General features: G+C 26.3%; 2 protein-coding genes across 4 annotated transcripts; one reads left to right on the forward strand and one right to left on the reverse strand.

The window, feature by feature from the left end:
• Window positions 1-12: 12 nt before the first annotated feature.
• On the reverse strand, window positions 13-456 carry LOC113549745 (small lysine-rich protein 1). The gene has a single exon (XM_026951203.1). It carries the CDS (start codon window positions 271-273, stop codon window positions 13-15), a length of 261 nt encoding a protein of 86 aa, XP_026807004.1. The 5' UTR covers window positions 274-456.
• A 743-nt stretch (window positions 457-1199) lies between these two features.
• On the forward strand, window positions 1200-4720 carry LOC113560289 (mitochondrial folate transporter/carrier). 3 transcript variants are annotated; one of them, XM_026966062.1, is made up of 7 exons: window positions 1200-1491; window positions 1707-1937; window positions 2011-2161; window positions 2227-2473; window positions 2901-3014; window positions 3143-3288; window positions 4304-4720. In XM_026966062.1, exons 2-7 carry the CDS (start codon window positions 1730-1732, stop codon window positions 4434-4436), a joined length of 999 nt encoding a protein of 332 aa, XP_026821863.1. In that variant the 5' UTR covers window positions 1200-1491; window positions 1707-1729; the 3' UTR covers window positions 4437-4720. The 3 variants fall into 3 exon arrangements, with proteins under 3 accessions (XP_026821863.1, XP_026821865.1, XP_026821864.1); XM_026966064.1 differs by having other exon boundaries at window positions 1750-1937; XM_026966063.1 differs by having other exon boundaries at window positions 3143-3418; window positions 4304-4414.
• The last annotated feature ends 6498 nt before the right edge of the window (window positions 4721-11218 follow it).

Genomic DNA, 11218 nt, shown 5'->3' on the forward strand with positions numbered 1-11218 from the left:
CCATTTTTATTCTTATTTGCCCTTTTTGCCACCTTTCTTTTTCTTCTTCTTTTGTGCCTGTGGCCATGGAAAGCCTCGACATTTCAGTAGATCTTGTACATTGTGACATGTATGGTAAGCATTATCCATAGCACATTCATTGAACACATCCACCAAGTTTCTTGATTTTTTACCCTCTTTCCGTGTTTTTATTGTTGTTGGTGTCTGCTTCTTTGATTTTTTGTCATCTTTAGAATTTATTTCTTTTTTCTTTTCACTTCCTTGTTTACTCATCTTTTTCTAAAATTCATTCAGTTTAACATCTAGTGTATAGTGTTTACATTTAAGTTAAACTATTCATTTTAAATTAGCTGTTAGTTCATATCCTGTATAAAATTATTGATCAAACATCTAGTTCCATAGAAACCATATTGCTTCACATCAGGGCACGACGTATAAAATCAATAATGAAGGCCCTCACCTACTCACCTAATAATATTCTTATTACCCTAAGTTTAATGGATATCTAAATCAAAATATTTTTAAAAGGTTAATATTTTTTGAGCTATGGTTAGAATAATAAAACTGCAGTAGTGCAGTATAAATTTACACCAGTGTCCAATTACTTTGAGCCACAGCACTGACCAACTTGGTACTAAGGAGTAACAATGTAAAATAACATATTTACTTTTTATTTAGGCAATTCTGACCATTCATTTTTTAAGAAGTACTCCAGATTTATATAGATAACTTTTACTTAACAATTTAAGTATGTATAACTAAAACTTAGCTTAAGAAGACGTTATACCCGCATGTGTTGTCTGTCTTACTAACATATACATCGTGGCAAATTTGCGCTAAGCAGAACACACTTTGTAAATTTACCCATCATTAAATTTAAAGGTAAGAATATTATCCAAAAAATGTCATATGCATTTATTAATATTTGATATTATCATTTAAAAGTTAGTTATAGCCAGGGACTTAGATATATATCTTAATCCGTGGTTATAGCTATGTAAAATACTACATTTACAACTTAAAAATTAACATAACTCACTTTAATATTAATTCTATAGTTGTACCATAGTACAACATTAATGTGCTATGCTTATATTGTGGAAACCGCTGTTAACCCGCATTGCCAACAGATAAATTGGGGAAATTGTATGATCTGAAAGTACGGTTGCACTGGTGTCGCTGGCCTTGTGATAAAAATAATCTGACGAAATCAATTTTCTCTTTTGTTCCCTCTAATAAAAGTTAAAACGTCTTTCTTAAGTCTATTCGGTGTGCGGTTAAGTTTCGTGTTCGATTAATAAATTCGTTTCTGAAGCTCTTCAATTAGAATAATGTGGACGTCATTCAAACCAGAAAGTTTTTTCGATCGGTAGAACACAAGAACTGGTGGAAGGCATCGAGTACCTTCACCCTATACTTCAACGTACACGACATGTCGTCGAACAAAATCCTATGTGATAGTCAATTGTGATAAATACCTAATATCTATAAGTTAGTTAATTTAATTATTTACGATATATATTTATTTTGTTAATATATATTATGCATTAGTATATATTATGTATATAAATAAACATATTCCATTAATTAAGTGTTTGAAGAGTTTAATTTAATTTAGTACACAGTAGTTTTTTTTTTTATCAATTTATTTCTTTATTATACAACTATTCTATACAATTTCTTGAATCGTCCGTGTGTATTAAAAGTTTGGCCGTATAGCGGTGTGACAATGAACGTTCTTGGCTCTAGAACAGCAACAACAGTCAATCGTGTACCTGATATGGGACAACCAACCAAGCCGCTGACTAACAGTCCACCAGTAACAAAATCAATGTTTCCACATGTAAAATTAGAACATTTGGTGGCTGGCTTTTCAGGCGGTGTCGCATCTACACTCATACTTCATCCCCTAGATTTATTGAAAATTCGATTTGCTGGTAAGTAATTGATATTATTTTCATCACTATTCAATTTAAACTTAAATCTATTAATATGTATTATGTCTTATAGTCAATGATGGAAGAAATGCAATACCAAATTATGCTGGATTGGGAAATGCTGTCACTACAATATTTAGACAAGAAGGAATTAAAGGACTTTATAAAGGAGTTACACCAAATGTTTGGGGATCAGGAAGCGCATGGGGTTTTTATTTCCTATTGTAAACAAATGTAGTATTATTAATTAAAATAAGTATAACTAAAAGTCTACAATTTGTATTTTTAGTTACAATTCAATTAAAGCTTGGATTCAAGGTGACAATACTAAAAAACCTTTGGGTCCAGCATTACATATGACTGCTGCAGCAGAAGCAGGAATTCTCACATTAATGATAACCAATCCTGTATGGGTAGTCAAGACTCGTTTGTGTTTGCAGTTTGATAAGCCCATTGACCCAAGCAAGTCGTACAGTGGCATGTGGGATGCATTTCGCAAGATCTATGGTGCCGAGGGTGTACGAGGCCTGTACAAGGTATTCTATAATACCTGACAGTTTGATTGATGAATGAATTAAAAAATATTTGTTGTGTGGGCTAGATTTATATAATTTGTTCTTTGTACATTTCATTTAAATTAAAGATAAAAAAACATTAGATAAAATTTAATATTAAAGTCATGGAAGTAATATAAAAGAAAAATTAAAAAAAAATTGAAAACTAGGGAATTATTTAAAAAAATGAAGGTAAATTGTATAATGCATACTCACTGTTTATTTTAAATTTTTTAAATACATATTTTAAATAAACTTCCAAAGTACATTTTAATTTATAATCTAATTCCACACGCTTTGATTAATGACGGGTATATTATTTTTGTTTTGGTTTAAGTAATAAATAATAAATAGGTGTAATAGATACCCTTTCCCAAAAAAAAGTAGTTGGTCATATACATTATTGTAGGGCTTTGTTCCTGGCATGTTTGGAGTATCTCATGGTGCCCTGCAGTTCATGACTTACGAGGAGATGAAGACTTTTTATAATGAATACAGAAGATTACCAATTGATGCTAAACTGGTAAGTTATAAATACAAGGTGATTGATTTAACATAAGTAGCTTAAATTTAAGTGTCTGTTAAATCAATCACGATGAATACTAAAATTGTAAATATTTTTTACTAATTACATTAAATTATCTATCATAGGAAACATCCGAATACATTGTATTTGCAGCGTTTTCAAAATTAATCGCAGCTGGTTTAACATATCCATACCAAGTAATTCGTGCGAGACTGCAAGATCAACATCGTGAATATCGAGGCACTTGGCATTGTATAACCCAAACATGGAGGTACGAAGGTGCTGGTGGATTCTATAAGGGATTATCGCCTTATTTATTACATGTGCTTCCAAATATTTGTCTTGTGTTGTTGATTTATGAGAAATTTACAAACACTTAATATTCTATTACATCAATATGAGTAAATATAAACAAAACCTATCAGTCCTGTGTTAGTTTTTTGATTCCAAGTATTTTTATTTTATTTATATTTAGTATTAATAAAATGTTTTATTCTTTTTGTTAAAAATAAAATTATTTGCGATATAAATAGGTATATATTATACACATCAATTGTGCAATATTCAAAATTATAATTCAAAAATTAATGACAGCTGAATAAGTTAATAAAAATTAACAATTATCAGTCTACATTTATTTCAATTTGATTTTTATTCACATAACATGATTATTGCCTTTTGACAAACTTGCCCCTGTCAAAACTATTTTTCTTGTAGACAGAATTATACTATGACAATACTCCTCTTAGTTGTATGTGTATTAATAGATATAATGTAATATATGTTATATTTCTTTGTTTTCAATATTTTTATTTCTTAACTATTAATCCTAGTCGCTCAAATTTATTTCACAATTGGTATTTTTAATTTTGTTTTGTTTTTAATATATTATACAATTTCAACAATGTGATGAAGTAGTATTATTTTAATTTTTTACCGTATTATGATAAAGTAATATTTTCCGAAAGTTAGTTTTTAAAGTTTGTTCTGTCGTCGCGATACACTGATAATTGCAGTTAAAATAAACTAAGTTTTAATATTTTTATTGTTTCATTTAATTTGGTTTACGTTAAAGAAATATTTTGTATAAATATATTCTTTTATATCATGTTCATTGTTATTAAACATGTAAAATATAGATCACGTGATTAATATATTTGTAGTTCGTTTTAACATGTCATTTAACAGTGTGTTGCGGTGCTGCCAGTAGCATAACAAAAAACTTGGTAAGATATTTTTGATTATGTATTAAATGTATTGATTTCAATAATTTTATTTTCTTTCAGGTATGAAAGCGTACGAGGATTTTATAAAGGAATTGGGCCTAATCTGTTGAGAGTTATACCGGCAACCATCATCACATTTGCAGTGTTTGAAAACTTATCTTCATATTTAATTAAGTTAAATAGCATACCTTAAATAGATAAATTTATTTTAAAATAGTTATGAGTTATTACCATACATTTTGTGATGATTTATTTTATAAGCCTCCTTAATAATACCAAACAATGTATACTAAATTAAGTTGGTAATTAGTAATTGTTGACAACTATAGTACTTTTTTTTTTTTTTGTGATTGAAATTGCCATGATAGGAGAGGTACTTCACCCTCGAGGGCCGTCCGTCTCTTCTATACTACTATAATACTTAATAATGTTAGTTTCAATTATATGTTTGAGTAAATTTACTTGAATTATAAAATTTGAGCAGTCTATTTAATCTACCTATTTATTCTATATCATACAATTTATTGAGTTTTTAATTCCTGATAAAATGTTACGTTACATTAGTCATTTAAAATAAAAAATGTTATTCATTTAATATTATAATTTATATAATATTGTATAATGTGATGTTTATAGTATATTCAATGCATTAATTTTGTTTTGGATTAGGTTATGTTAAGTCTAATAGTTTTATAAGTTTATAACCCTAGTGCATTGCAATATCTTTGTTCTTGTTACTACCAAACAATCAAGTTATTAAGACTATTTATTTTGGACAAAGTATGCGTATTGTTGCTTGTGTTATTAAGACTGTATTTATTTTGGACAAGGTATGTTTATTGTTGATTGTGTTATTAAGATGAGTTTTATAACTTAGGCGACTGGTGTTTATTTTCTTTTTAGCTAAAATACTGAAGTCAAATTTTTATTTAAAATATAAAAAAAAACCATACCAATATAAAATTATTATACTTTATAATAGTATTGCATACTTATGAAATAATGAATGTCTATCAAGAATTTCAAGATTGCAATAGCACTCTTACATAATATGCTATAATTTAAGATGTTTTCTTGATATGTGGAGTCTTTATTATTAATTATTTTATCTGGCATATAATCAGACCTAATCAGATCAATGATTTGTTAGGGTTAGATGCTGATAAAGTATGTGTCCTCGTCTGTCTATTCATAGTGAAGTAAGTGAATTGTTAAAACTAAATTCCTGTTAAGAAATCATGATATATTTTTATGCACGGGAAGGAATAGCATTAATTATAATATGTTGTTAGCTTTAATTTTTATAGTGAATTGACTTATTATCAAAGTTAAACATAAGATTAGTAAGCACATATAATATTTTTACCTTTATTAATAGGTCAATTCACTGTAATATTAAATCTAATAACAGACATTAGTTCAGCTGAATGTAAATTTTCTTTGTGTATGTTTATGTGATGGAGAAAACCAGAAAACACGTGTTGGAGGAAGGGTAGCGTTCTCTTAAATACTTATTGTCTTTCTAAAAAACTATGGAAGCTTCATAAAATTAAATCTTTAATAAATCTACGTAAATTTAAATTGTATAATATCTATACTACTTTAGTTACTACAGATTACTGCAGTGTTGGCTAGTGACATAACAAAAGTAACGACTATATTTGTATTTTATTACATTATTAGTTTTAGAATTGTTCCTACATATCTAATAAAAATATAATGGAATAATTTCTTTTAAAAAACTAATATTTATAGAGCGTCGTAGGTACCTACTATATCAGGGGTGGCTAAACCGCGGCTCGTGTCATAGACTTTTGCGGCTGGTATCTTATCGTAACATTCTTTTAATATGAATTTATGTATGACCTTTTATTCGACATTTTGGCTCTTCCATATTTATTAATATATTTAGTAGCTCACGAGTCTCTTCTCGCTGGCCACCCTTATACTATATTCGTAAATAACATTACCTGCTAGTTGCTTGGCTTCTTAGAAATAATAAAAATAAATAAAAATAGAAGCAAACATTTGGATTCATATTCGTATCGATAAAATGTATATCGAGCAATAAAAAAAATACCAAACTGAACAAATCTCTAGATTTGATTATGTACAAATTATGGCATTGAAAAATCAATAAATAATAAAAACATAAATATTAAATTATAAACATTATAAAATATAAATACACTTATCTTACATTTTAAAAAGAGTTGTAAGCCAAAATATTAAATAGCTAAATAAATAATAATAAGTAATAAAATATTTTCGGGCTTCAATAAGTAAGTTCACCTTCTCATGGTACGCATGCACCTTGGGTAACTGAATGAATTCGGAGACGTACTTAGACTACGTTAAAATATTACTATTTTTCTTGGGACGCACTCAAAACATGAAATAAGGATCATTTTGGTGACGGACGCACTCTCAAAACTCCCTTTCTATTTTAGCGCATTAGTGCATTACCGTTTACTCGTTTTGAGTATTGTGAATTAAAAAAATAAATAATAATATTATAAATGTTTGTAATATATTAATGTGGGTACAGTGTACAATTTATATTAATATTTATTTATTTATATATATAATTAAGTTTAACTTGTCACAATTCAGTTGTCAGTGGTTAATAAATTATAATTTTTAATTAATTTCTCTCGAAAGTCTTAGAACATTAGTCCAAGTGGTTCAACAACGAATGGTCTACAATTATTACCTACAAACTAAATGTATAATTTATGATATGTAGTTATTTCTTTTTTAAATAATATATAGGTATGAATACATAATTGTAATGAAATTTGTTATGGGCACCTGCTATTTGTGCGGATATAAGATCTTGGAACCTTCCATTAAATATACCTAAAAATCTCTAACTTTAATACCAATAATACCTATGGATGGAATTATGGAAAGTAAATAGGCGTTTCATTGTACGTATTGTAGATTAAGTACAGAGCCGTGCCGTTAAGATGTGGCGCAAAATTAAAAATATTCGCCTCCTATTTTATTTATCATTATGCAGTTCAATTTTTTGGCATCCTAGCTCCCCCCCCCCTCACGGCACGGCTCTAACTAAGTAGTAATTACTTCTGAAAATCTAGAAATAAAAAAAGAAAAATCAGAATCTAAAAATTCTGATGTTTGTCTTACATTTTCCGGCGACCCTTTGTCTAGAAAACGGGTTGTAACATTTTAGACGAATTAATATTAAAATGAAAATATTTTATAAGCAATTAAGACATTAAGTAAATTCATTAGTTCTTGAATAAATATCTACGTAATAACTAATAAATTGAACATTTTATTATTGATTTTTATTTTTTAGTGTTTAACTCCGAATATAAAATATATTATTCTGAAGTAAATAGTTATAATAGTTATTAACAAATGATAATAATGTTCATTTTTTATTACCTATATTATACATGTATTATATTTGTACATATAGAAACTATTAGATAACTAAGTTATTTTTCCAAATATAGATCAAGTGATCTAGAAATTTCTTTTAGTTGATATACATAGTTTGGAAATCGATTGCAAGTCATCAATCATTTTAGATTTATTGAATTTTGAATTTTCAAAAATCGGAAATCGATAGGTAGGTACCAACTGAATCACTGCAATTGTAACGGTATAGACCTATAGTATATCAATATTTCTTTAAAATGAATAGGTACCTACCTAGTTAAATAAATGAAAAAAAATAATTAGGCTGAGAGTCCAATCTGATTTATATCCTAATATTACCTATAATATATTATCGAAAACTTGTAACAACAAAACGTTTTGATGTTATATCAGTAATACGAAAATGTGTACTACCAAATAGGGAATGGAGATGATCTACGAGATGTAAAAATATGATTATTTTGTTTCGATTTATTCTACCTATCAGCTATCAGTAATCAATATAATGTTTAAAAGTGTTGTCGATTTAAAAACTCAAGGTTAAAAAATTCAGTAAAATCATAGCCATGATACTCAAAGACTGCAATAGGTAGGTACCTACCTCTAAGCCTTAAGGTATGTATCAATGTTTCTACAGAGACTAGTCACTATACACACTACATTTGTAGTCAAATACAATTGTATAATTTTATAATATCTGTATTATTGTGTTATAAATTATTTAAATTAAAATACATTTTTAAATGTTGATAGATATAGGGATTTTAATATTAATATTAGACTACATATTTATACATAATATAGGTATATAATAAATCATAAATTGTGAAATCGCATTCATATAAACATTTATTATTTAGTTACCTATAGCTTTATAGGTAACCTTTAAAAAAAAATTGTTTTATGTTGTTTATTTTAAAATTTTAAATCCATAACGGGCATCGGCTCTCTTAATATTTTGGTCCAAGGCTATATTTCTATTAAGTTATAGTAGTTAGTATAGAAATTAAAATTATGTATGAACCAATGAATCTATTGCTTACATTCCCTAGCAATTATACATTTATACCTATCCGAGGAATTTGACCTGAATTTGATAGAACATATAATGTAATTTCACAATTATTTTTGATGCAATTATATATACCTACCTATAATTATATTTAATTTGTTATTTACACTGCTAATTAGGTAGGTATGTAAGGTTTTTAGATCCGCAAAGAACACTAGTATCAAATATTTTAATTTATTAAACAAATATACCTACTGAGGTGTACATATTATTGTCGAATACAAAATTATACTTATTATACACGTCAACCCATGAATTTAAGTCAATTGACAATTGATATATTTGATTTTGATGATGAAACATTGAAAACGAAATGAAATAGACTTTAAATCTTTAAATTCAATAATACTGAATAATTCATTGATCGTATTATGTAAATTATTGGAAAATCCATTACGGAATTATTCGTAAAACACAAATCAATGTATAGACATAAAAAATGAATATTTTAATAGTCATAAATTGTCTGGAGAAAACAATCGTATACTGTATCTATAATCTCATCACTTCTATTAGAATTCACTTACTTATACTGATCTAAATAAAATAAATATGTTTTATTCATCACACAGCATAATACATAATGTCTTTATTTTTTGTTTTTACAAAAATAATAATATGATAAAATATACCTAATACTTATGTTTTAGTTTTACTTTTATCTAATAAAAGAATTTTGAGCAGGTTTCATATAGTACATATCTATTTTACATTTCTAATTTCTAAATGTGAATTTGTAAAGTTATAAAAATTACATACCAGAAGCATTTTTTTTTTAAAAGATATACAAGATATTTAATTATAAGTAATTTATAATGCTTTTTGTGTATATCTTCAATAACTAATGTGAATTATTACTTGTATAATTATTTAATTATTATTTATAAATTTGCTATGACATACAATTTGTTTACTGCAAATACTAATTAAATTTTAGTATCTATACCTAATATACACAAAATATACATGTATCAAATTATCTTACAAAACTTTAAAAACATAAATATAATGTATAATAGATTTTAATTCTAATATTTCTATTCTCTAAACATTATTGTATTTTTTACAAGTCTTTAATTGTTTTAATTATGCTTAGGAGAATTTAGTTTTTCTAGCTCTTCATAGTTCATACTATCAAAGTAAATATATTCTAACTTCCTCGCTCTTAAAATTTCCAATAGTAATCATAGGTTTTTTTAATTACTTTTTGTAATTATTTAAATATATTTATAAACACTAAACAGTCTATCCCAGAGGTCTTTTATCACTCTCGGTAACTCTGTGCCAAATTATAATACTAAAATGTGGGATTTTTAACTGTAATAATGAAGAAAATTCTAATTGAATAGCATAAAGTTTCAATTTTTTTTTCAATAATTCAAAAATTAAAAAAAAATGTTGTTCATTTTTATTTCTTACATTTTCAAGATAGTAATTTATTATTATATATTTTTAAACAATGTAAAAAAATATTAGAATTGAATGAAAATTTTAAGCTATTAAGCCATTCAATTAAAATGTTCTTATTCATTACTGTCTAGAAAAAACGCATTTAAATATATTGATTTGCCATAGAGATACTAAGAGTAATGCGAGACTTTCGCGGGATGTAGCATCTAGGTACCTACTGCATGTAATACTGTATAATATATAATTATTTTATAATATCGTATCAGATACATGATATATAAACTTTATTCATGTATTATCATAATATTTATTTAATAAACAGGTCATTCTTTATTCAAATTGTGTATTGCGAAATGGTGATGGTTAGGCTTATTACATTAGGTATTAAGTACATTAGTCATTATCGACTTATATGGTAATAGATATACATAAAATAATATAGGTACTATTATAATATTAGACATTTACATAATACGCTTTCATTATTTGTAATTTACTCATTAATTATTATCTAACAACTAGTTATTTTTTTGAAATTCAAAAAATAATATTTGTAGATACTCCGCAAGGTATAGATATATTTGAAACTTTCCGCCTGGATGTATTCGTTATTGTATACGTATTAATATTATATATTTATTTTTACTGAAGATTCTATAGCGCCAATATAATGTTCTTTAGATTGGGTTATGTTAATAATGTTGTTTAAAAAATGACGTGCTATTAATATTTTAAGTTTGACAACATTCAATTGACCGACAATTAGTATTCACCTAAATTTGTTTAAATTATAATAAATATAAATACAATTACATAACATTTATTGAAAACGTCCAACTTTCCAAGTGTAAATTAAATAATTAAAAATATTACTTTTAATGACTAAACGGCTATTAGAACATTTAAAAAATGTTTCTTATGAATAAATTACAAACATTTGAAAACATTTGAAAAAAATATCTTATTTTCACTTTGGTGGCTTAATATAGCTTTTGAGAACATAAATGACAAAGAAAGAATACATAGATATTATGTGACTTATTATTTGCAAAAATTAGTTCATCTTGTACTACTAAAATAGT

This window comes from Rhopalosiphum maidis, chromosome 1, assembly GCF_003676215.2.
Source record: "Rhopalosiphum maidis isolate BTI-1 chromosome 1, ASM367621v3, whole genome shotgun sequence".
Lineage (NCBI taxonomy): Eukaryota > Metazoa > Arthropoda > Insecta > Hemiptera > Aphididae > Rhopalosiphum > Rhopalosiphum maidis.